The sequence below is a fragment of the Canis lupus genome, chromosome 21 (assembly GCF_048164855.1).
Source record: "Canis lupus baileyi chromosome 21, mCanLup2.hap1, whole genome shotgun sequence".
Taxonomy (NCBI): domain Eukaryota; kingdom Metazoa; phylum Chordata; class Mammalia; order Carnivora; family Canidae; genus Canis; species Canis lupus.
Genome location: NC_132858.1, coordinates 43,809,351 through 43,836,021, shown reverse-complemented (window position 1 = coordinate 43,836,021; position 26,671 = coordinate 43,809,351). Strand labels below are relative to the sequence as shown.

At 46.8% G+C, this 26,671-nt stretch overlaps 1 protein-coding gene and 1 long non-coding RNA gene across 2 annotated transcripts in view; one reads left to right on the top strand and one right to left on the bottom strand.

Annotated features, from left to right (window-relative positions):
* The first annotated feature begins 2,432 nt into the window (after positions 1-2,432).
* The window catches only part of LAMB1 (laminin subunit beta 1), an 85,621-nt gene continuing 61,382 nt past the window's right edge, over positions 2,433-26,671 (top strand). Inside the window, exons 1-6 of the mRNA XM_072791578.1 lie at positions 2,433-2,764; positions 17,995-18,062; positions 18,838-18,948; positions 19,997-20,172; positions 22,486-22,621; positions 25,653-25,726. Of these exons, the coding sequence (XP_072647679.1) occupies positions 18,912-18,948; positions 19,997-20,172; positions 22,486-22,621; positions 25,653-25,726 (423 nt within the window). The 5' untranslated portion in view covers positions 2,433-2,764; positions 17,995-18,062; positions 18,838-18,911. The remainder of the gene's footprint in view (positions 2,765-17,994; positions 18,063-18,837; positions 18,949-19,996; positions 20,173-22,485; positions 22,622-25,652; positions 25,727-26,671) is intronic.
* On the bottom strand, positions 16,983-18,562 carry LOC140613110 (uncharacterized). Its single transcript, XR_012014240.1, has 3 exons — positions 18,451-18,562; positions 17,612-17,743; positions 16,983-17,136 (listed from the first exon to the last, which is right to left on the bottom strand). It is a non-coding gene; the product is annotated as an uncharacterized lncRNA (long non-coding RNA).

Here is a 26,671-nt window from a genome sequence, read left to right as displayed (position 1 = left end):
ACACCGAGGCTCCTTCCACAGTTTGGCTATTGTGGACATTGCTGCTAGAAACATCGGGGTGCAGGTGTCCCGGCGTTTCATTGCATCTGAATCTTTGGGGTAAATCCCCAACAGTGCAATTGCTGGGTCGTAGGGCAGGTATATTTTTAACTCTTTGAGGAACCTCCACACAGTTTTCCAGAGTGGCTGCACCAGTTCACATTCCCACCAACAGTGTATGAGGGTTCCCTTTTCTCTGCATCCTCTCCAACATTTGTGGTTTCCTGCCTTGTTAATTTTCCCCATTCTCACTGGTGTGAGGTGGGATCTCATCGTGGTTTTGATTTGTATTTCCCTGATGGCACGTGATGCAGAGCATTTTCTCATGTGCTTGTTGGCCATGTCTATGCCTTCCTCTGTGAGATTTCTGTTCATGTCTTTTGCCCATTTCATGATTGGATTGTTTGTTTCTTTGCTGTTGAGTTTAATAAGTTCTTTATAGATCTTGGAAACTAGCCCTTTATCTGATACGTCATTTGCAAATATCTTCTCCCATTCTGTAGGTTGTCTTTTAGTTTTGTTGAGGTGGGAAGTATTTTGATGTGAAGCATCAAAAAATTACAAATGCCCATTATAGTCCACCTTTTCCTCATAACATGATACATTCTTCACCCCACGTTTGATTCTAAAACAAAAACAATGTTGCATCCACACAGCCCTCTGAGAGCACATCCACCCTGTCTTCAAGGGAACCAACCCAAAGTCCCATCACTCACTGAGTGCATCCAGCTGGGCTCGCTTCCTTTTCTGTTAAAATTTGGTCTCTGATGTACTGCAACTTATGATCAAGATGATAAAGTTTACCACGAACACACCAAGTGTAGAGCAGTGGAGTAAAGAAGGGAACTTAAAAGGGAATAAAATGTATTTTTATATTTTATAATAAAAACTGCGAGTACACGCAAAGCATCACACGAGAAACACAGATTGAGATTGCAGACTTCATTTCTGTTAACTCCTCAAAAGGTTGCCTTGGGATTGATTCCATCATCCCACCTTCCCTTTACTCATTCCATCTCCCCTCTGCCTTCAGCAAGCATCTCTTTATCAAGGAGACAGACCCAGACCTTCTTTCCTGAGGATGCTGTCTTGGAAGGTCCTGCGAGTATAGGGGCAGAGTGCTCTTGTATTACATTTTGCCCTTGGACTTGGCAGGACAGGACTGTCTGGACTGCAGTCATCACCCTCCCTGCTGCCACTGTGTGACAAAAGCTCTATTTCTCATTAAGAGTTGAGGTCAGTTACCCCAATCAGGATGATAATTCCCACCTCCCTCTCTGTAAGCCTGAGGAGTCTGAAACAGCTGGGTATTCATATGTTCTCCAACTCAACGGGGCAACTGTCCGGTCATCTAGTAAAAACGTACTTCCTTAGAGATCGGAGCCCAAAGTCAGGTACAGGGAGTAAAGTCTTGCCCATGAGGCATTTGGATAGAATTATGAACAGTGTCAGAGAGGTTTTCACTCTCTCTTGGTTATAGATCCACATACTCTGCAACGAGAAGGCTCCATCAGTTTTCACGGAAGAACACATGGCTCTGCCTTGCATCAACAGGAATACATTTTCTTTGCTTCTGTTACAACTATTCAAATAGTTTCCTAAACTTGAGTTGAGTGAACATGACATCTACCCAAGCACTGGGAAGTCTCTTGAGGCGTGTGAGGGGCCAGCATAGAGCAGTCTAGACTGAATTCCATGCATCAGAGCAGGAGCGGGGTGAAGAGGAGGAGGTAGAGAGCCAAGGTTGAGACGGAGGAGAGCAGGGGCCAGGCTTACAGAGATGGAGAGAGCAAGGCTCAATAATAGGGATCCATGACTCTGAAGGTGGGAGAGCAAGATAGTGGACAGCGCACTGGGTCGGTCACACACACTGGGGTGGCCAGGAAACGTGGGGCAACCCTGTGACCAGAGGTCAGGCAGAAACATTTGCAAACCAGCTAGTCTCATCAGCAAATCGTTAATGAAGATCAGGAATCATCACCATGAGGCAGCTGGTGTGGTCTGTTAAGGAAGCCATTCCATCTTCTCCTAAATTAGAAACCAATCTCAGGTGACGGGCAGCTCGGGCCCAGCAGTTAAGGGCCCAAAGCACCAAGGTGGAAAATGAGGGGAAACCAAAAGAACTGCTGTCCGGTGTCCTTCTTCCTTCTGGGACTAGAACTCCTCCACCTTCTAAACGGGCACACAGCTGCCCAGGGAGAGAGACTGTATTGCTCAACGTCCCTTGCGGTCCACTGGGACCGAGTGACTGAATCTGGCCGCGGGGATGTCAGTGAGAGTGTTGTGTGCAGCTTCAAGGACACAACCATAAAAGGAAGCTGTTCAACCTCCATGGTGGGCAGGCAGGCTAATGGCCTTCAAAAGGCCTAATCTCCATAGCCTGGGACTGCATCATGTTACATGCTGAAGGGAACTTAAGGTTGCAGATGGAATTAGGGTTGAAATCAGCTGACCTGGAAATGGGGCAATTAGCCTGAATTATCTGGGTGGGTCCAATGTAATCGGAAGAGTCCTTAAAGGTGGAAGAGAAGGCACGAGAGAGGGTCGGCGAGATATGGGCATGAGACGGACGTGGCCTGATGTTCCTGGCTTTCAAGATGGATCCAGAAGCTGGGAAAAGCAAGGAAAGGGATTCTTTTTTACTGCTTCCAGAAAAGAGCACAGCTGTGCAACACCTTGATTTTGGCCGAGTGAGACCCGCGTGGGACCTCTAACCTACAGAACTGTAAGATGTGTCCTTTTAACCTACTGTGTCTATAGTAATTGGTTGTAGCAGCAAGAGAGCTCTAATACACTCCCCGTTTGTCTTTTTCCCCTTCAAGTGGGCCAGGATGTGGCAGGTCAGGTATCACCACGTAGAGGAGAGTAATCCTGTGAAACAAGGCAAAAGAAACCTAGATCCCTACTTGACTACCAGTCAGGGTCCCCACAGGACGCAGAGGGTACAAGCTGGAACCGTGTAATAAGGGGATGGTTGACAAGGATGTGGTGAGGGTGCAGGAGAGCTTGTAAGGGGTAGGGCAGCATGAGACAGGGGGTCCTCACCTTGGCCACAGGTGAGGAGAGCAGGTGACAGCTGGGCACCCGAAGAGAGTGTGTAGGAAGGCCACTTCATAGGACCTACGGTCACTGTTAAGGAATGCGCGAGCTGTGACCACTCTGCAAAGGATCTGGGGGCGTGACCACCCCCAGGCTGCTGTCCCCGGTCCCAGGCAGCCTCTTGTTAGCTTTTTCCACTCCCTAAACCAAGAGGCCAGACTGAATGCTGCCACGTAAACCAGCATCCTGGGCTTCGAGGGGGCGCGATGACGCTGGGCATCAAGGCCGTCTACGCTTGGCTCCCCGGGACTACTTGCCAGCTCGAACCTGTATGGGGTCACAAAGCAAACCTCTCCGGTGATGTCACTGTGACCTTGGTGTCTGGTAAAACCGCTGAGCCAACATCCCCCTCAGTATCTCTGAGGTGGCATCCAGACTGCCAGGACAGTCCTCTCTCTGTCCCGCGTCATGGGGACAGCAGACCAAGGGTCAGGTGCTAAGTGCAAATCCGGGCTTGTCCCCTACATGACCTCACGTGATTTACAGCCTCTGAATTCCCAGCCCTAGGTGTTTCCTGCCGCTGTGAAATGCTAATAACTACACCTAGTCTGGCGCTAGGGGCCGCCCAGGTGAGAGGGCTGTAAGGTGTGTAAGAGATTCCGGAAGTCCTTAGAGACCCGCTTCCTAGCAATCACCGCGCGGGTGGCAGGTGCACTCCCCTCCTGCAGTGCTGCCTTCCTGGGAAGCCCCATTGCTGTCTCTCCACCAAACTGGACTTTTCCTTAAAAAGAACCTCCCTCCACCTGAAGGCTCCTCTCCCTGGCTCAGCTGAAAACACTTTCTCTGGAGTCTTCTCTTAGGTCGCCAGATGCTGATGAGCCTTACCTAACCAGAGAGTAGGTGAGGATGTAGAACACGTGTTCAGCCACATGTCTATTCCTTTATAGAACTCAGGGTGCAGAGCATGCTTTTTAAAAAAAAAAAAAAAAAAAAACATTTGTTTTAAAGATTTTATTTATTCATGATAGACAGAGAGAGAGAGAGAGAGAGAGAGAGAGAGAGAGAGAGAAGCAGGCTCCACGCAGGGAGCCAGACGCGGGACTCGATCCCGGGATTCCAGGATCACACCCTGGGCCGAAGGCAGGAGCTAAACTGCTGAGCCACCCAGGGGTTCCCAGGGTGCAGAACATTCTACAAGTCTTCCCTGACACCTTCGTTCCATACATTGACTCCACATTGTCGCAGCTCAGACAGTCCTGGCACGATCCCAGAATGACAAATCTTTGCACTGTAACACGAAACCAGCTCACCATATGGGTTGGCCTCTCTAAAAATGTAGTTGAGAACAATGCAAGTCTTTAAGTCCATATTTAGAGGAAACCCTGTCAACTGGGAATCAAATCCATAGGACAAAAGAAATCCTTCTTTCCCGTCCCTCCCCGCTCTCCGTAACTGACACCCTATAGCACTGAAAATCCTTTCTCTGGAAACTTCTCCGCTGTCAAAACTACCCCCCCCACCCCCGCCCCCAATCAGGCTCTTGGCTCTTGCCTCTCAGATCCCCTTCTTCCCTTGGCACTTGGTCCCTCTCTCTTTTCCTCTGCCACGGATGTTGGTTTACATGACTGTTGATATTTTCCAAGCCACGGGGCCATAAATTAGAGTGAGCCACTCCCAGAGGAAGGTCATGGTCTCACAGGCCAGGGCTACACCCCCCAGGCAGAGCTCACTGAGCCACAGTGAGGGAGAGCCTTGCTTTGCAGTTAATTAGGCTTTGTGTAGAAAAAGCAATTGTGGGCCCCCTGGGGGGCTCAGTGGTTGAGCGGCTGCCTTTGGCTCAGGGTGTGATCCCAGGTCCTGGGATGGAGTCCCCATCAGGTTCCCTGCGGGGGCCTGCTTAGGTCTCTGCCTTTCTCTCTCTCTCTCTCTGTGTCCCTCATGAATAAATAAGAAATATTTTTTAAAAAGAAGAAAAGCGATTGCATGAAGTGGCTATGCAAAAAACCTTAAGGAGTACATTTGTATAGATAAATACAAAGGTTTATATATTTATATATAAGATTTAAGCAAATTTTATGTAAATGCAGCTATAAGTTTTGGGTTCCTCGGTAATCCTCAGCCACTCAGCAAACTACCTTAGTCAATCCCTCCTGTGTGCAAACCCCCACACATACATACCCCTTCTTGTCTTCCTTTGTCAACAATCCCCCCCCCCCGCCCCAAACAAGCCCAAGGAGAAATGTTTTTCATTCACTTTATGCTTCTGACTAAAAGCTTTGTCAGCCCTGATTCTCTTGCTTCAGGAAAGTGACAAACTTTGGTGACTAAAGTTTTCACAGGCTTTTCCCGCTATAAGCTTTAAGGCTTTAGGAACAGAGATGCCTGCTTATACTTCACTAGAAGACAGTCCCGTTTGTTCTCTCATGTTTCCTGCTCTCAAACCCTTGAGAGACAGAGATCATTTCCCCCCCCCTCTCCTTCCAATGTAAAGCAGACCAAGCATGACTTCTAACCTGCTCATCCATCAGCATCTAGCTTTTCTCTTCTGGGCAGTAGCTTCAAAATACATACGATTTTTTAAAAAGATTTTATTTATTTATTCATGGAAGACACACACACACAGAGGCAGAGACACGGGCCCAGGGAGAAGCAGGCTCCATGCAGGGAGCCCAACGTGGGACTCGATCCCCACACCCGGGACCACGCCCTGAGCCGCAGGCAGACGCTCAACCACTGAGCCACCCAGGCATCCCAAAAGTACATATGATCTTTAGCTTTACTCATTAAATGCTTTGGATCATTCTAGAAGGCTGCTTGTGCTAGACCAACCTGCCTCAAACCCAGCCTGCTGACTGAACAAACTTGGTTAGGCAAAGCAAACTTACCACAATCTAAATTAAACATATTAATCAGCATGTACAGGATTTTTGAGTACAGTATTTTCTTCATGTTCATATGAATTATGTGGTTTTCTTAAAGGTTGTGTTTGATTCATAGCCATGCCCGACCTCATTCCCATGCACAACCATGGTTCTTTGACAAACACTAAGGTCTAGGAAATAGGGGGCTGGCTTAATCTTATCTTACATTCTCCAGGTGATAATGAAGTTTACTACATTCAAAGCCCTCTGCCCCTCCCTACCTGGCACCGAGAATTAAAATCTAATCTAATCTTTAGTACTGGTACTTGCTTGCAGGGACGACTTTGAAATAGCCCACAAAGCGTTCATAGTAAAAAAAAAAAAAAAATTAAAATCTATTGGTAGACGATAGTTCCTCTAATGAGAAAAGATATAAAATGGAAAGTACTAGATAGAACCGGGCAAACCCTTAGAGACACTGGCTTCAGGCATTTCTCTGGAGCTTTTTGCACATGATCATCTCCCCCATTTGCCCCTCCTTCAGGAAAGAGGTTTAAGAAATCCAACCTGCAGGAGATTTAAAGAATTCCCTCACCCTCTCCCCTCATTTTCAGAAGAGCACTGAGGTGACCTTAGCCAGGGGCCACACGCCTAGTGGGCAGAAATGCCAAAGCGGGGGTGATAGAAAACCCATCTTAGGACAATGCTTATTCTATTGGACCCTCTCTTTCAAGACCATTTGCTCTTTTAACTGATCTTAGGTTCTATTAAAATAACCATCAAATACAGGAAAACATGTTAAAATCGACCAACCTATTTTTTATATAAATGGTCTTAGAAACGATTTCACAGAAAGGAATTCTGCTTGACAGAAAACAAAGGCCAAATGGCTTACTGAATAGACCTACTCCATCCTTAATATTAGTGAACAAACAGGTAGACTCTTGTAGGACTATGCCTTTTTTTTAAAGATTTTATTTACTTATTCATGAGAGACACAGAGAGAGAGGCAGAGACACAGGCAGAGGGAGAAGCAGGCTCCAGGCAGGGAGCCCGATGTGGGACTTGATCCCAGGACCCCGGGATCACGACCTGAGCCAAAGGCAGATGCTCAACCACTGAGCTGCCCAGATGCCCCTACTATGTCTTTTAAGAATAGCCAACTAAGTGAGCATATAATTGTCATCAAACAATCAACAGAATTATTTTCAGTCCTCAAAGCTTTCCATGTAGTGTTTTGTTTTATTTTTGAGAGATTTTGTTTTATTTTGTTTAGATTTTGAGAGGGAGCAGGAGGGGAGGGGCAGAGGCAGAAGCAAACTCCCCATTGAGCAAGGAGCCCCACACAAGGCTCAATCCCAGAGCCTTGATTGAGATCATGACTCGAGCCAAAAGCAGACACTTAACAGACTGAGTCACCCAGGCACCCCTTTCCATGTAGTTCTTAAAAACAAAGCAACAATGTAACAAATAACAAGGTAGACCAAATTTAAAATATTAAGTTCTATTATATATAAAACTTGTTACAATATATGTGTCTTCAGCAAAATTCACTTGACCTAGTAACTGTTAGTTCTTTAGGTAGGAAAACAAAAACCTCCTTGGTTGGGTGCAGTGGTTCTTATAGGATATGAAACCATTTTCTAGGGCTCTGTAATAACCAAACTGCTATTTAGATTATTAGCTCTGTTAAAATGAATATTTACATTAATCCAAGTTGGTTTTTCTTCTTGATTCTCAACTGAGCTTATTAAAAGCATCACTATACTGTGAACTTTCTAGAAAGGAGTAGGAATGGAAGTTAAATGGAGCCTGAAAATCTAACAGGCAAACTAGTGTTTGAGGATTGCAGAGATTCGTACCATGGGAAGAAGCTCAAAGCTTGGAAAGGCTGTATAAACATCCCATATCTAAAGATAAACACTTGGGGATCTTTATGACATTCAGGTTTAGCTTTGTGCTAGCCATACTGCGTTATGATTCATCTAGGGAAGCAAAATACTAACGGAAAAGATCAAATATTCAGGATTAAAAGAACAATTGCCTTCATTTGGAAAGAGGTCTAAACTTTCTTACAAACCAATGCAAAAAAGTTCATCTGTTTAGATAGGATATGTTTCAAGTTGCAATTTTCTTTTAAAAATCTCTGCTCTGTTCGACTCCTCAGACTACCACCATCCATTCCATTCAGCAGATCTCTAGAGATGTGTATACTAAAATTTCTCCTTAAACTCCATTTTTTGCTTCCATCAACTTTGGGGAGGAGGTAACTCTAATATATAGACAACATGAAAGATTTAAATATTTATAAACACCTTTCTTTGTAAGGAAAAAAATCAACTTTCAACTGTGAACACAGTTGACTATATTTTGACTGGAACATAAAAGCAAAGGAAGTGGTTAAGAAAAATTAATCATGGCTACTCTACATTGCATTCAAACCCAAATAGACCGTAACAGTTCCTACTCTACTAAAACTCAAGTTTCTGTGAAATGCCTGCATATTTTAAAGTACATCAGGAAGCTTGATTTGTTTTCTTCCATTTTTGACTGGACAGAAAACATTCTTTGCTCGAGGATGTGAAGACTGCATGACTCCCAACCTAGAGTTTATTAAAGTGAACGTCACTTTTGAACATAAAAGGTCACATTTGAGCATGCAATCACAGGAAACTATCTTAATTTTGAAATAATCTTTATTTTTAAAGATTTTATTTATTCTTGAGATACACAGACAGAGAGGCAGAGACACAGGCAGAGGGAGAAGCAGGCTCCATACAGGGAGGACTTGATCCCAGAACCCTGGGATCACAACCTGAGCCAAAGGCAGATGCTCAACCACTAAGCCACCCAGGCATCCCTGAAATACTTTTTAGAACAATGGCTATACATGTTCATTGTGGAAAAAATACTCAAATAAGGGAAAACCATCATTTAATATTTTGGGTTGTATATAGGCAATTCTTGGGTGGTCTCCCTTTTTAATCCTTTAAGAAATATGTATAAATGTAATACATATATTACATTATTTCCCCATAACTGGAGCCTACTTTCCCCCAGCTATATCCTAAAAATTGGCCTCCATCTTTTTAGGCCCCCGTCTAGTATTCCATTACAGGGGTCTAGCATAATTACTTTCCCTAAGGGATCATCAATAAAGGACCAGCCATTTTCCATTTTTCTCTTGTTTAAAAACAACAGCATACACTTCTTTATCTGCCTAATTTGGCATATTTTTCCAGAGTCAGTTATGTATAATTTAAATTTTAATATTTCAGATTGCCCTCCAGAAAGGCACACTTTTACTTTCCTGGCAATTAGTTATGTTGCTGCCCTTGGGAATCTCATTACAGATGACACCATAAGACTTAGGGACATTGACTTACCATTATATCCTCACCACCCTGCAGCTTCTCACACAACGGTGAAAGTGTGGTTGCTTCTTGGTACTCCTCGTGTGGATTCACACTCCCACAGCATGGGATAGAGCAGTGGCTGAGCAAATTTATGCTGAGTTAACATTATGTATTCTCATTAATACTTCACAGAAAACTCCTCACTTGTATTTCCCACGGAATAAAATAAAATGTGCTATATATACACAGTACTAATGTATATTGGGTATGACTCATTCTGGCTGAAGAATTACCTGTGAATTATTTCTCCCCAGAAAGCACAATGGGCATAGTTCCAGGCATTTATTGAATGAACACATTCAACAAATATCTGATGAGCCCTGTGCTCAGTGCTGGGGAAATTAGGATGCTCTCAAAGCACTTGAGATTGAGCAAACACAGAAAATACACTCCTACGCTAACAATCTGTTTGGTGGACATTCATTATATACCAAGGATGTATTCTGTGCTGGTGTTAGGGATATAGCAGTGAGTGCAAGAGATGAGGTGTGTAGCACAGCTGGTTTAGAACAATCTAGAAAGATCTTTTCTAATAGGTGTATGCCCAATATTATGCCTGGGCAGTGGAATCGAGAAGATTCTGCGTGTGAAGTACCATCAGAGGAGAGGGTGTCTTGGTAGAGAAGAGTGAGCAGGCATTTTAGGCAGAAGGAACTGGATAAGCCAAACACCAAGGTTTAGGGTTTGAGAACAGTGAGTAGAGTTTGGGAGTGGAGACTGATAGCTGAGAATGCAGAGGTGAGCGTAATTTCATAGGGGCAGATTTCAAAGAGCCTGTAGAGCCTGTACCTGGTCTTTGTATTTGTCTCACAGATGACATTGAGGAGTCCTGTCCCGTCATTTTCAGTAAATTCATTAGTGACTAGAAATAATGAATTTTAATTTCCTGGCTCTCTGAATTTGTATTTTAAGATAAAAACCCAGACTTAGTCAACACGTATCATATGCTTTACTCAAAATATAACATACACTTCTACCTAAAAAAAAAAAAAACTCCTGTGGGTTACAATTTTTTGCTGTTAATTATACCAGTATATGGTCATTAAAAAAAAAAAATAGTTGAAACATCCCTTAACCTCATCCCAAACATAGTCCCAGTCCCTTCCCTGAAAGTACCACCATCATCTGTTTGCTATGCCTCTTTCTAGGACCATATCCTTGTCTATTCCTGTATGTATGTGTATATATGTTTATAGAAATAGAACATTGTAATGCTCTTCCTCCATTTTTAACCCCTGTTGATCTTCTTATCAATAGTATATACATGTAGAGACAACCCTGGCCTTCTCTCAGTGTAAAAGACCTATCACTAGTACATAGCAGTGATTGGCACCTAGAAAACACTAAAAAGTTAGAGAGAGAGGTTGCTGCTAAGGCTTAAGGTACTAATTAGGTAGATATGTGGAGCTGTCAAAGTCCACCAACTAGTGGTGATGATCAGCACTTGGATTAAAAAGTCCTGGGCAGGTGTACCTGGATGGCTCAGTGGTTGAACGTCTGGCCTTTGGCTCAGGTTGTGATCCTGGGTCCTGGGATGGAGTCCTGCATGGGCTCCCTGCAGGGAGCCTGCTTCTGTCTCTGCTTCTCTCTCTCTTTCTCTCTCTCTATATATGTGTGTTTCAGGAATAAATAAATCAATAACTCTTTAGATTAAAAAAAAAAAAAAAGCCCTGGGCAGATGACTGAATCCTCAGCTCCATATTCCGTGCTTTCCAGATAGGATCACCGAGACCTCATTTAGTTAGGTTAATAGCAACATTCCATTAGCCATCTTGGAAAAAGGCAAACACATCCTACGACTTGTCTGGCAAATGGCCCAATATGTGAAATAGCACCTACTCCTGAAGTGAAGCCTAGTGATGACTTGTTGGTGATGTGATAAAAATGCAACCACCTGGCTCTGGGTGGGCCGGCCTTCCCAAATCTGATTACCAGCCGTGGCAGCAACAGGCGCGACGGCCTTGATAAAATAAACGCTTTTTCCAGAAGGAACAGATTTATATTCTCCTAGAAGAACTGCAACTGTAGAGTTAATTCTTCTAGAAGACCCCTGGCATTGTAGTTGGGGATGAGGACACCAGACTGGCTATGAGAGACGAGGTGCCCTTTTACTAGCATTTCCATCACTTGTGAAAGGTATTCAGATCAAAGGCTGTGTCTTCCTGGGGCAAAAGTCCTGGACTGGGACAAAAATCCTGGACTGGGAATTAGGATCCACTCGAGTATAAGCCATAAGTGGTAGTGGAGCGTTTAACTTGCTAATTAAACCTAGTTTCCTGGATCACCCTAGGTAATAATTAATAACCCAGAACTATGAGCTAGGTTTGCAGCAAGACAGGAGTTGAGGCTATCACTTTAAGCCTCTGGTACAAAGATATGGCCAGAACCTTACTGTACTCAAAATAGAGGTTAAATAAATGCTTTGTCCTTTTTTTATTTTAGAGAGAGAGAGAGCAAGCAGGCGGGTGAGAGCCAGAGGGTGGAAGGGCAGAGGCAGAGGCAGAGAGAGAGAATCTTAAGAAAGCTCCCTGCCTAGCACCAAGCCGGACATGGGCTCTGTCTCATAACCCTGAGCTCATGACCTGAACCAAAATCAAGAGTCTCTCTCTTTTTTTTTTTTTTTTTTTTTTTTTTAGGATTTTATTTATTTATTCATGAGAAACACACAGAGAGAGGCAGAGACACAAGTAGAGGGAGAAGCAGGCTACCTGTGGGGAGCCTGATGCAGGACTCAGTCCCAGGACCCCGGGATCATGACCTGATCATGACCTGATCATGACCTGATCATGACCTGATCATGACCTGAGCCAACCACTGGGCCACCCAGGCATCCCAAGAGCCTGACTCTTAACCAAATGAGCCATCCAGGCACCGCAATAAATGCTTTTTCATTCAATAAGCATTTCCTAAGGACCTACCATGTGCCAGAACATGGGACTGGAATCTCTTGGGGAAATGTAAGGAGGACTTTAGGGGCTCACTGGGAACTGAACTTGACATTTCAAATGGAGAAAGACAGAATCTGGATTTACAAAGAGTAAAGGAAGAGTTAAAAAGTTAAAATATTGGAACACAGAAAGTCCTTTTCTCCGCCTCTGGCTATTACTGAATTTCAGCATCCTTACAAAGCCAAGGGAAGTGACACCATCCACCAAAATAAAATTTTCAAAATCTTTCAAATACAATGCTAGGTAGATTGTTATAAGAGGTGAACTGAGTTTAAAAGTTTTTCTAAACTTTCAGAGTGTTAGCTAGCTGCTTACTCAATCGGATGTTCGTGATTTTCAAGCAACAGTTTTAAAACAAAAAGCAGGCCTCAAATTTTCGATGCCAATGAATTCTGTCCAAGCACAAGGCTCATATTAAAACAAAAACTTTTAAAATATTTCTAAAGTAAGTAGTTGCAATAATTTCTTAAACTTCCAGTCATACAGATGTTTGTGAATGAATCAAAGTTGACAAAAGCTGGCCAGAGAAACAAAAACCCTTACTTCTAAAGGCCTTAAACTATTATATGTGAACTGGCAAGTATTCGTGTTTTTTCCATTCTTACTGCCCCCCGCCCCGCCCCTTCTTTCGGTAGGGCACTCGCGGACGAAGGTAAAGATGGGATATGCCAGAAAAGTGAAACTAGTTCATGACTAATAATCAAGTCTTAATATGTTTAATGGACTACATTTAGGTTAATCCTGCTATGAATCTAATTAAGTTTTCTAAAAAACTTAAGAGTTTTGCTAAGGTTCTTTAGCCTTACCTCAACCATTAATCTCTCTCCCTACTCATTTTTAAAAGGCCAGGTTAGCAACCAGATGCTAAAATCCATAAACAAAGAATAAACAGTGAGCCGAAAAGGTGTCCCATTTAGACTGTTTCTATGGCATTCCTGTTAAATATAGATAAGAAATTTTTAAAGAGGCTTGGAATTCACGGGCATAGGCGGGTACAAAGTGTTACCCTACCTCCAGTGGGATCTAAAGTATCCTCTTGCCACCTTTGTGGGAGGTGAAATTTGGTGGATATGCAGCCTTGCAGAAAGCCTATAAAGAGCATGGATGTGACTTTCTTATACCTATTTTTGTGACTATCTTAAAACATTCAAACACAGACCTCGGTACTCATTTGTGACCTTTCCATTGGCGTTTTAAGAATAAACAGATGACTGTTCTTAAGACACTAATGATAAAGACCTGCTTGAATCACGGTAAACGAGGCCATGCTGCAGTTTCAAACAAAAACCTCCCGGATCTCAGGCTATAAACAACAAAGGTTTTAACTCTCTTGTGCTACATATCCAGGAAAATGTCTTGGCTTGTGTAATGTCTTCTGGCTTCAGGCATAGCTGGATCAGGGTATTCTAAGATGGTCCTTAAGGGGCTGCCTTCCTCTGTGGTTAGCCCTGGTCTCAAGGGGCTTCCCCTAGTTCCATCCAGATAACTCCATGTCCAGGGGGAAAGAGATTTTGTCTCCCAGAAAAATCCCAGCAATCACTTAATTGGAAATATGCGTTGTATACCCATCCTGAACCAAATACTGGAGCCCATGGTGGGATTGGCCCCATCCAGATTATGTGGGCTGACAATGTCAGAGGATTAAGTCCTTCAAAAACCTCTGGCTGCTGTTACCAGACAAGGGGATATTACGACAAGCCCAAATAGCAGTTTCTATTGTATGGTCCAAGACAAAATGCCACGATGCACTGCTTGATTCAGGCCTTCCATCTTCTAGAAGGTGACAGCACCCTTATGTGCTCCATTAATGGTCATAAGGAAAGGTTATTCGATTTTTGTTATTTATCCAGCAAGCAGATTTTGAGTGTATTTGGTACACCAAAAACTGCTACCGGATGGGAATACAAATTCCGATAAAACACGGGCACCTGCCCTCAAAGAGCTCCTAAGGACAAGGGCATTTAACACAAAATTACAAATTCCTGTCCCACACATTCTAAAAGGGATGTAGACAGTGCTATGTGACATTTGTTCTGAATTTTCCTGGTCATTGAACTTTTTCTTAGCTCCCTTCTGAAACTCACAAAGCACACTTAAATCTAATTTTCAAAACAGCACAAATCTAGTATTTTTCATGGGAACAATGTTACGTCAACAGCCAGGTTTTAGAACCAAAAGGTCAAAGTCTAGAACGTGACATCCTGGTTTCACGTCATTCCAGGATTTGAAATGAGACACATAAGTGGCATTCTAAGACTATGAAGGTGACCTTGAAAGCAGTTCTTTTTTTTTCCTTCAAATAATGCCTCAGAGAAACAATTCTTACATATTCTGAGTCAAAGGAGCCAACAATTTGCAGTCCCATCTGCCATTCAGAATGCTGCAGAACTTTCCAGTAAAGACTGTCTTATGATGCAGCAGGTAGCGCCAGGTGAGTACACATGTGGAATGGAAAAGAAGGGTAAGGGTCGTGTCAGCGGGAGGAAAGCCTCAAGGAGCTCCACTAACAAAAGTGATTCATTCCTTCTAAATTTGTAACCTCTTCAGAAACCAGAGGAAGCTGTAGGAAATAGAACAGAGAGGAAGAATTTGTGCCTGAGTGAAATGTGGAAGTATTCCTAAAATGAACTCCAGTTTGGTGATAGTTCTCGTTCTACTTGACTCTAAATGCATGCGAGGTAGAAAGTGAACATTTAAGATTTAAAGATGTCTTGTGAACATGGAGACTAGTCTTCATTTACTTGCATTCAAGAAACCTTTATTGAGCACCTACGATGTGCCCCCTGTCACATTAGGCGGTGTTTATGCACGAATCAATGTTGCACAACAGCTGGCCTCATCTCCCTGTCTATTGGAGATAAGAGTATAAACAAATAGTTACAGCATTAGGTCATTTACGCCGGAACAGACTTTTATAAGGTGCTGGTGGACGGAGTTGGGAGTGGAGAGAGGGAAGAGAGGAACTCTGTAAGCAGAGGCTTTTAAGACGCATGGTCTAGTTCACCAAGCTGATGAGGTCACCGAGGGTCCATGGAGCAGAGAGCCAAAGTATAAAGTATGTCCTGAACAGGCAACTTTAAGCAGCTCATAATGGGCAGAGGGAAGCTATTGAAGGCTTCCGAACAAGAGAATGATGTAATCAAAATGTGCCTCAGAAGTCCTTCTGGTGATGTCAGGGAGGATTGGACAAGAAGGGGAGACTTTGGAATAGACACGGCAGCCAGAGGGGCTCCGGCAGGGGTTCAGACCCGACGTGAGGACAGATGATGTTGGGCAGGGTGATGATGTTAGAGCAATGGAATATGGTGGCTAGCTGCCAGCAAAATAGAAAGGACAGGAACCTCGTGCTAGGGAAAGGTAAGGAGAGGGGAATGTCCAACATGAGTCTTAGGCCGGGCTGGGTTTAAAGACGTGGGAATCTTTAGGGTCTTGGGCTTGGCTTAATGCTCTGTCAACATCTTGAAACCATTAATTTTTAAACAAAGGGCCCACATGCTCATTTTCATCGTGCACTGGGCCCTACAAATCCTATAGCTAGTCCTGTTCCCAGGCTCACCCTGAGCGCAGAGGTGGAGCACAGTGCCAATAACAGACATTAGAAATAGCACACATTTTTTGTTCTAGAGAGGATGGGTGGGGAGACAAGTTCAGTTTTGCAAGGCAGGTACTTATGGGCCATCAAAGTGGAGCTACTCAATAGGCTGTTAAAAATTGGACGTAAACTGCACGCAAGGTATGAGCTAGAGTTACAGATGTAGGAAGTACCAAGGCTAAGGTGTGGGGAGGTGGGGCATGAATGAGACTGTTTAGAGGGAAAAGAAGCTCCTTTTGGAGCATCTATGTTTAAGGGAAAGAGAAGTGGGAGAGGGGGGAGTCAAAGTCCTATGGGAAAATTTTGGAATTGTGTCCTGGAAGTCAAGGAAAAAAAGTCTCAAGAAGGGAGTGATCATGTGAGATAAGCCACAAAGAGACCAGTAGGGAAAAGACCACTGTGCTTGGCGGTTAGAGGGTCCGTGGTCCTCACTGGGACCACAGGTGGAGATGGAGGTCCTATTACGATGGAATGAGCAACCAAGAGGAAACAGAAGAGCAGACTATCCATTCAAGCACATGGGTTAAGAAGTCAAGAGGAGGAAAGAAGTGTAGAGAATAGAGACAGGTTTTGTGTTTTTTTTTTTTTCCCTTAAGATGCATAAATCGAGCAGTTTACATGTGAGAGCAGTGCCCTTAAGAGGGCAGAGGAGGGCACACACTTCCAGAACAGAAGTACATTCCGGGATGGGGAATGGAGACAGACAAACTCAGATGGAATGGTTGGACCGTGCATGTGTATGATACACATTATCCCCTGCACATACGTGTTAGGAAACCCTCGACAAGCCTCCTAACTTTCTCGGTAACGTTGTTTGCCCGAGAATGAGGTGGTCAGAGCCCTGGGCTTTAGAACGGTGCTGAAGGGTTAACTCCTTACAATCTACGAGAAGACACTGCCCAGGGACAAAAATCACTGCCGAGTAGCAGGGAGGGAGGGAGGGAGGGAGGGCTCAGCCGAGGTCAAAGCAGAAGCCAGGCTCCTGCAAGAGGCAGAACTGAACGACGCTTGCCATGTGTATGGATGAAAAACTAATAAGCAACTTTGGCCCAGGGTATTAAGAGCTCAACAAGGGGGGAGAAGCAACTGCCTCCGAATATTTTTTTTAATTAAGCTCTGCAGACCCTCCGTTGCGATGTTAAAGGCTCACGACGGCACCTGCTTTCTCTGTGTGGTCGGGCCCCTCCAGCCAGCACCTGGGAGCCTGGACATTGTTGCTTGGAGGCAAACCTCTCCTGGGGCTGCAACAGGGCAAGTGCTGATTTAGTGAATAATTAATGTATCACCAAGACCTGAGGCTCCTGCCTCCCGCCGCACAGAGAAGGTTTAGAAACCCATAAAGCAGCTTTACTCTGCGGTCTAATGATTAAACTTTCCCTGGGCCCTACTTCATTGCAGTGAAGTTAAACGCCGACCAACTAGCCACTTAAACCCTTCTCCCCTCCCCCGGGGCGGGGGGACTAAAAACAGGCAGATTCCCGACTGGACTGGCAACTGACGGGGCTCCCCACACGCAGGGCACTTTTGCCACAACCCCAGCTTTGACTCCATCCTCTGCTAGGGCAGCAGAATCGGGCTGTCACTGGAAGGGTGGCCCTACGCCAGCCTCTCTTCCCGCCCCAACCCCCGGGAGCTGGGTGAGCTTCTGCATTAACCAGATGGAACCAGACGGGTGGCACGCAGTGCTCACCCCAGCCCACCCCCCGACTTGTCTACCGTGGAGTTAGCTCCTCTCTAGAGCTGCCGAGGTGGCGCTTTGGCGGTTGTGTCTCGTGCGTGCGTGAATCAACCCTGTCACGGTGAGATGGGAAAAGGCCTCACCAACAGTAGTGTCATTGGAGAAATTCCCTGAATGACAGCAAGAAGGAGATAAAAAAAAAAAAAAAAAGGAATTAGGTGGGTAATCCGATGCGGCGGCCACCTGGGTGGCAGGGGCCACCGGCGGGTCCCGAACAGATGCGCGCGCAGGGAGCCCGGGGAAGAGCGGTTCCCCCGCCGCCGCCTGGACACTTGGAGACGTCGCGGCGGCCGAGCCCGGGGACACCGGTGCCCTTCCTTCTCCGCAACAAGCCTCACAGGTCGACCCTCTCTTTCCAAAGGGTTAACCCGCCTTCCCCGGTGCCCTTCCGTGACTCACTCCTTGCAAGTGTGAACGCCCCAGCGCGCGGTAGGTCCCGCGGCCCCCCTCCCCTCCCCTCCTCTCCCCTCCCCCGGCGCCGCGCGCCCCGCACCTACCTCCGCCACCCGCCCCGACGCCGCCGCCCCCCGCGCGCCCCCGGGGCGGCCCCGCAGCCGGCGCCACGCACCCCGCCCCCACCTCGGCCGCGCGCCCCCAGACCGGCCGCCCCCCGCGCGCACCCCCGGCCCCTCGCCGCCTGCACCCGGGGGCGGCCCCGCAGCGCTCCCCCGCCGGCGCCCCGCACCCTGCACCCCACACCCGCCCCGACGCCGCCCCCCCGCCGGCGCCCGCACCCCGCACCCCGCACCTACATCGGCCACGCGCCCCCGGGGGCGGCCCCGCAGCCTCCCCCCCCCGCCCCCGGGAGAGCGCGCACCCCGCGGCCACCGCAGGCGCGGCCTTAAAACAAAAGCGGCGCCCCGGGAGGTGGGAGGGTGGCCCCGGCCTCACCCCCTCCCCGCCCGGCCGCCGCCGCCGCCGCCGCCGCCGCCCGCCCCCTCGGCCCCTGCTCCGTGTGCGCATGAGCGGAGGCGCCTCCCCCGGTTCCTCCCGAGGCGAAACTTTCTAATTCCCTTCTTTGGGCTCGGGCTGCCGGCGGCGGGGACGGCGCTCGCGCGGCCGGTGAGGAGGACCGGGTGGCCGCGCGACCCCTGCGGACCCCGGCCCGCTTCCGCGGGGCGGCAGCACAGGCTCGGGCCCCTCCTCTCTGAACGTTTGCCCTTTTTCTGTTTCTTTCCCCCTCCGTCTCCTTCCACCTCTCCAGAGAGGACGAGCGGGGACCGGGGCGGCGGCGCGTGCTCCCCTCCGCCCCGCGCGGCCTCGGCTGCAGGCGCTGCCATGGGGCCGCTCCAGGTGCTCGCTTTCAGTTTCTTAGGTAATTCCGCGGGCGGGGCGGGGCGGGGCGCGGGGGCTCGGACGGGAGGGCGACCCCCGAGGCCGCTTGCCCGGCTCCCGGCGGGCCTGGAGGGTCGGAGACGGGCTGGTGGCGGCGGAGGTCGGCGCGCGACGATCGCCGCGGAGCCGCATCCCGGGGGCTGCGCGCCCAGACCCGGGCTCCCGCGGCCCCGCTCCGGGCTCCGCACCCCCGGAGAGACCCGAGACCCCGGCGCGGCCCTCCCTGCGGGGCGCAGGCTTCCCGGGGCGGGGGGGGGGGCTTGCCGCCGAGGGCTCCCCCGGAGCCCCGTTCCCGGCGAGGTGTTCGGGCTGAGCGCAGGCTCAGCCCCGGGAACAGACTGGGGCCATGTGGCTTCAATTAACCATCGCCGTTGGCCCCCGGATGGCGCCAGAAACAGCTGGACCGGGTGCTTCCCGGGGATGACGAAGCGTTGAAGCGGCTCCAAAGCCGCAGGGACTCGTCCACGCGCCCCTTGCCGGGGAAGCGGCGCCCCCCTGCGAGTCCCGCTGCCTCGACCCCGCGGAGCGCCCGGGACCCCCGAGCGTGCACACACGCACACCCGCACACGCGCGCGCACACACGGTTTCGCACCGAAGATGCACAGGCTGCCGCGTGCACCGAGGCTCGTGCGCTCACCACCGACCGCGCGCGCGTGGGTTTTTGGGCTCTCGCCTCCCTGCGCGCAGGTCCAGGCACAGGCGCATCGAGGCGGCTGGTCTGGACGTCTGCCGTTTGCGGCTGGAGCCGCCCCCCCCCCCGGGGTGCAGATCTGGGTGGGCTTGGGTGTCCGTGGGTCACCCGGGAATGCGGTCCAGGGCTGCTGGACAAGCGTGACATCGTGTCTCTCCCCGAGCCCTCTCCACGTCCCGGCCCGTCCCTCGCTCATCTTCCCCGTGTGCCTCTTTCCTGTGCGTTCTGCTTTCCAACGAACCTGCTCTGTTCCCACCCCTGCTTGTTCCTTTTGCTCGGGCTCGCTCCCTTCCTGTGCCCTCGCCCCCACCTGCCCCGTCGCCTGCCCTTTCCACAGCCCTGTGCGGAGCCCAGGTGCGCGCTCAAGAACCCGAATTCAGCTACGGCTGCGCGGAGGGCAGCTGCTACCCCGCCACCGGCGACCTTCTCATCGGCCGGGCACAGAGGCTCTCGGTGACCTCGACGTGCGGGCTGCACAAGCCGGAGCCCTACTGTATCGTCAGCCACCTCCAGGTGAGGGCGGAGATCCAGCTCCAGGCTCTGCGCGCCTCCTCCTGCCGCGCGCGACCTAGGGGCCGGGCCCTGGGGACTCCACATCCTGCCCGCCAGCCAGAGAGGAAGCGCAGCCAGTCGGGGAGTCCCGGGATTAGACTGGTTGCTCACCTCCCCCCCCCCTTTTTTTTTTCCACCATTTCAGTTTGCACAGTTGTATCCGCTAAACATTTCCTGCCGCCTCCACCAAGGGTATAGTCAGTATGGAAAGGCCGGGCTGCAGGCAGACCTGGCCCCTGCCCAGAATCCTGACCCAGAGACTTCAAAAGTCCTGAGTGTTCTTGGTTTTGTCTTTATTTTAAATCTGACCTTCTTGGAAATGTGCATAAAACATAGTTTATCCTCTTCTTTCTTACGCTGAGTGGTGATCTTGGGTTTTTCCTGTTTCCTTTGGATAAAGGGTATGGCCGCGCAGAGACACCTTGCAAGGTCACTCCAATCACTGAACCTGATTTTCTCTCATGTGCTGCTGTTCCCCACCTGCCTCTATTAGATACTTTTTCAAAAATGCCCTGGTTGCCATGGTACCCTGATAGAGGAGAACCAAAATGAAATTTCAGGGTGCCTCGATCATAGATTTCAAAGGTCACGTTTTTGCAAAGTCAAAACTAATTTTAAAAACAACAACAAAACAAAGGACCCAAAACAAACTGCTTCGAATCAGAAGCTTTTTCCATGAAAAAAAATTTTTTTTGTTTTTTTGTTTTGTTTTGTTTGTTAAAGTAGACCGGTATTTCTGGTCTCTAAAGCAAGCAAAAGGCAACTAGTCTAACATGCAGGGCAAGTGCCAGAGCTGATCCCTCCAATTTTGGTCTCTCTACCTAGCTGTGTCCCTGTCCTTTGCGAGTAGGTCAGTGTTGTGTGGTTTGTACCACGGATGCCTTAAAATGGAGTCACTTTTACAAAGCAGAGACTGGAGACCTGATAAATTAAACCAAAGGAATGCGGTAAAGTGGATTCTGCTCATTTGCTTCCAGGTTTATACGGAGATGTCTAGACTGCTTCCTCCTGATTAGAAGGGTGGCTATAATTAAACTTTTTTTAAGTTCTGGTAATTGTTCTGGTATTAGTTTCCTTGACTACAAGTTAATGAAGGCAGTCGACATTACCTTGTCTAATATTAGCATGTACATTTTACCTAAAATATTATGTTAACATTTACCTCAGAGGCGAGGATATCCTGTAAATGAATCACCAAATTCTGAAACCGGCTTTGACCAGAATGAGAATTTGCAGCATTTGTCTTAAAAGCCAAGTAGAGGCAGACTCTCTGGTTGATGTGATTAGCCATGGAAGTGTGGAGTGCTCTTTACAGATATCAGAGCCTAAAGAAAGGGACTGGGTGTGCACTTCTCTCAAACATTTAATGGGTCTGAAAATCGAGGCAGGAATCTTAAGTATTTTGTCCAGGGTCTCATTGCATTCCTGACTTTTTTTTCTCTCTTTTTCTTAGTACATCTTGCTACTCCCTAAATCCTTTTGGAAGGAAGAGGATAACCAATAGCTAAATAAATACAGACCTAGAAGTACAATCTGTTGATAGCGTCCTTATCAGAATATCATCCCTGTTTAAATGTGAGATACCTGTGGCTCTCTGTAGATGCCATTCTGAGCTTTATTGAGGTCCGTGTTGACGCTCTTTGAATTGGTCTCAGTGCTTCCAATACAGCAAGACAGCCTGGTACCCACTTCTAAATATTCTGAGCGGTTTGTAGGTTTGCCTACAACAAGCTGCAGCCACAGATTCAGTGCTGGGGCAGAGCAGAAGCTGAGAAAACTGGTTCTGTATTTCCCAAAGCTTCTTAAATACATCTGCCTAATACTTGGCCTCTGCCTTATGTAGGTTTTAGATAATCAGGCCAAAGGAATTGTTCTTTTTTTCTTTCCTTTTCATTTTTCCGTTTGCTTTATGTCAGCAAAAACTCTCTAATACCTCTTCTGCATTTAACTTGAAGAGTAAGCTTCTCTAGCTTTTCGTGGAGAGGAAGGCTTATGCCTTGAAATTTCATTTCGATTAAATTAGTAGTTTGTGGAAACAATGCCTGCTTTTACTTTTGACCTTGAATTTACAAGAGTGGAGGAGATTTTCAAAAGTCATTCATACTCCATAAGCTAAAAAGCTAAAGGCCTATTATATGTCACATAAGTAATTTTGACACGTGGATTTTTCTTGAAGCAAGTACGTGTGATTCTTGTACTGTGGGCTTAATTTTGGATGTGTGTGTGTGTAAGAATGATTGCTGCTTAGACTCATGAAACTCACTTTTCTTCCAGGAGGACAAAAAATGCTTCATCTGCAATTCACAAGATCCTTATCACGAGACCCTCAATCCTGACAGTCATCTCATTGAAAATGTGGTCACTACATTTGCTCCAAACCGCCTTAAGATTTGGTGGCAATCTGAAAATGGTATGTGGTTGGTGTGGAAACAAGTTCCATGGAGTGTGATTGGTCACCTGGAAGGGGTTTACAGGTCCTGGGTATTGGTCATCTTGATTGGTTTCTCTGCCCTATAATTATGGCCTTTGGCAGATTTACTGCCTGAAGCACTAACTTTTCTGGGGAAAATCTGATCTTTCTTCCTGCAACATGCACTCTCTATGAGCAAGCAGTCTTTCATGCTAGACCAGAGGGGTATTTCGTAGTCCTCATCCCAGGGGAATCTATGTGGGGGCAAGATATATCTGTTGGTTGTGTGAGAAGGCCTTGCATGGCCCTTAATCTTCCACAAAATAGAGCATCTTCCATTTTGATCAAACCCCTGAGGAAAGGACGGAACCAGCCCCTATCTTACCACCACCGCCTTTTCCATCTAGAGAAAATTCAGTAATAGTACAATGAATCAGCACTAGATGTAATCTTTCAAAGACTGTCAACCTGGATATGACCCCAACTCCATTTTTCTAGTGAGTATGTGAATCCAGCCCCTTTTCCCCTTCTTTGCTTTTGGGTTTGGGTTTAGGAGACTCTTCGAATGGGATGTTACTTCGCTGGGAAACTAAGCCCCAGGTAGTTTTGCATTTGCTTCAAACTTGAATGCTGAACTTTGGGACATAAAGGAAGAGTTATTATGTCTCTTAAGTAGCAATGGTACCATTAGACCCTCCAGAAAGTTATGAGAATTCTGGCTCTCCAAGAAGCGTACCTAGGCTTGGCCATCGAGAGCATGGACTCTGCTGGATCTCTCTACTCTGTGTGCCCTACCCCTGGGAAGCATTCGGATGCTTGCTGTCGGTTAACGCTCTGTAAAGAGGAACTCCCTTAATAGGCTTCCTTGTCATTGACTATGAGGTTACACTTACTTTCTTTTTTTTTTTTTTTTTTTTTTTTACACTTACTTTCTAGAAGACTGTTGGTTTCCGGGAAGGGCTGATTATTCATTGGTCAGCCTTGGCACTGCATTGGTTACTAGACTGAGACAGACTGCTCTTCAGAGCACATGTGTCGATTAGAGCGTTATCCATTCTTAGGGGAGGTTATCTGGGTTGATCGTTCAGTGCGAAAGAGAAGTTTCTGTAACTCTGCACTTAAATCACAGAAGACTTCTGCAATAGCATAGAGCTTATTCCAAACAGCAAGAGTATGTCCTGACTGCCCGCATTCTTCCAGTGACGGGAAAAGACAATTAGAAGGACGCCTCAACCTTAGCATCAAGTTGATAGACAGGAAAACTGGTCATCACGTGCTGTACTTCCAGGGGAGGGTTTTTCTTGGTCACATCAGGAGTTCATCAATTTCTGCAACTTTGAATTTGTGGAGCAAGAGAGGCCAAATGCCAGAAAGACGGATTTTCGAGTAGAGGGGCTTGTATTCTCTGTCACAGGAGATTAGAGGAGGTTCAGCTGAAGCCTGGTCTTCAGAAAATCAGACTGATTGTTCCTACCCTGTTCTTTATGGATGTGATTTTATCCATTTTCTGTGGATTTTGTCCAAGTTGAGATTTAGGTGGTGGCATTAAATTATCAGTGTTCAGTCAAAGAACCAGGCTTGGGGTGTAAATCTAGTTTTCACCTCCCCTTCCTGATGATCTCTCTCTAGGTCTGACACAAATCAAATACCCCGTGAAAGAATCCTCTTGTTTCTTTTCCTTGTGGACTTTTCTTCCCATATTAAAAAAACTGTAATGCGTTATCAGGTTATAAATCTAAAATGGAATGTGCTTTTAGGGCGCGCATTGCAGCGTATGTTCTTATGTTACAGAAAGGGTACCGGTCTTGTTTGTACTTTACATTATTCTGTTATCTTCATTTTGAACAAATATGGCAGGTTTTTTAAAAAGCCTGGGAGAGAAGAGGACACATAGTGGCTGAGCTAACATTTCACTCCGAAATGTCCAGAGTCAGGTTTTAATATGGCTCTTTTTAATAAGTTAGATAAGGTTAGTTAGTGTGATTATAATGTTTTTCTTTAACATTCCAACTAACTCATATCCGTTTCGGTGACCACCACTCACCCCCTACAATTGGCTTGGCAGTTTTCCAGTGGGAGAGTTTATTTCAGAAGTCCTACTGGTTTCCTGAAAATACACCAGCCCCTGACATGATTCATTCTGACACATTCCTGTCATCCTGGCTTTAAGACTTCTTTTGCTCTAGAAGGTGGACCCCAAAAGCTCTCTCAAGCACAGGAAACATGCAAGAGGTCTCCATTAGCAAACTGGCAGGCTGGAGGGCCTGAGGTATTAGAGAGGAGGAGGTACTTTCAGTCTCTGGAATTCCAGTGGCCTTTTTAGTGTGTTAACGTGGGACTGACCGACCCTCGGGGCATGGTGCAAAGGCTCATTTGTTTGTTCAGGCTTCCCCCTGAAAGGGAAGATGTTAGTATTTGTTCTGGGCCAGTTTATTTATTTGGCCGATTCTTTGTCTCTGGCATTGTCTCTCCGTTGTGGTGATGCATCCAAAGGCTTCCCCATCAGGGATAGGTCTTTCTAAATGGGAGCATAACTAATATGTGTGGTAGACTCTTATTTATTTTCTTTGCGGCTGCATTTTAAAAAAGGAATATTTGTGTTTTTCCTGGAGGAGGATCAGGTCCCCTGCTTTAGGTTGCAAGCTGAACCCCTACTGTGCACAGGAAGTGACCCCCCCCCCCCCTTCTCCTTGGAGAGTCGCTTGGCTTGGAGGATTGGGAAGATGTTTTACTTTTTTCCTCAGCAAAAGCTGTCTTACTTGATAGTAACTAGAGGCATCCTGTGAGATGTCTTGTTCTGGTGAGTAGATTCAATATGGCGATCTCTGGAATGACTTGGGGAAAACCGGAGAATCCTTCTGATTTTGTGCCTTACCACCCAAACCAAGTTTTCAGCTTCATATCCAGAGAGAATGCAAGGAGGATTTTAGGGAGGGGCATGAGGAGAATTTAAGAAAATCATCCCAACTGTTCACAGATAGCCCTGTTTACCTTACCATTTCCTTTTTTATTTCTAAAAAATCTCCTGTAGGCGTGGAAAATGTAACTATCCAACTGGATTTGGAAGCAGAATTCCATTTTACTCATCTCATCATGACTTTCAAGGTAAGGAGCTTGTAGCTTTCTCTCAAATGACACGTTGAGAGCACGGTGTAATTCCCTTTTTGGTATGGATGTCTGTTGTGAGTCGGCCTAAATGGGAACTTAAATATTATTGTTGCCATAAATTGGGATAATTGAGCGGCTTTTTAAGATGGGCATGAATAACTGTGTTTAACAAATACTCTATCTTCATGGCAAGAAGGAGAGAGAGCGCCTCTATTCTAAGGTAATTCAACTGTAAACTTTTAATTAGATCTCTTTTTATTTCCCCACGGAGAGAGGCAGTTTTGACTCTCTCCCAAACCACAATAAAACATCTGGAGAGTAAATCCCTGATCCCTGTGTTGATGTTTTAATGCCGAGCTTGGTAACTGAAAAGGAAGTGTATTATCTTTCATTTGCAAGGGTTTGCAAAATTTGTGGGAACAGTTTTACCATTCCTTAAGAAATGTGTATGCCTTCTTAAATGTGGATTTTCTCATCCTTTTTCTTTTAGAGATGTAAATTGACTCCGGGGCTAGGGAATTTCTCTGTACAAAGTCCCTTTGTTTCTTCATAAGCAGCTGCCTGGAAATGACAGACTTCACATGGCTTAAAGTACATGTTGATGCACATAATACCCATAATTTACCTATTGCTTCTCAGATTAAAATCACTTTGAGTAGTTTTTGGTTGGAGTAGGGGGCCTTATCTGTACCCTCTCAGATTAGGAAAAGGTGCCAGGGGTAGCTTTACCATGTGTGTGGGTAGCCATGGAAGTCCTACCGTGTCCTCTACCAAAGCCCGGAGGCCAGGGAGCATGGATGGGCACGGAAGTCGGAACATGACTAGGAGGGATGGTGGACTGCTAGTTCCCAGGCCTGAACCACTCATCCCCTGCCCATCCCCCCCAGAGGTCCTGTTGCTGATGGAGAGGAAAGTTTACACGGTGACACCTGATACTGGGGA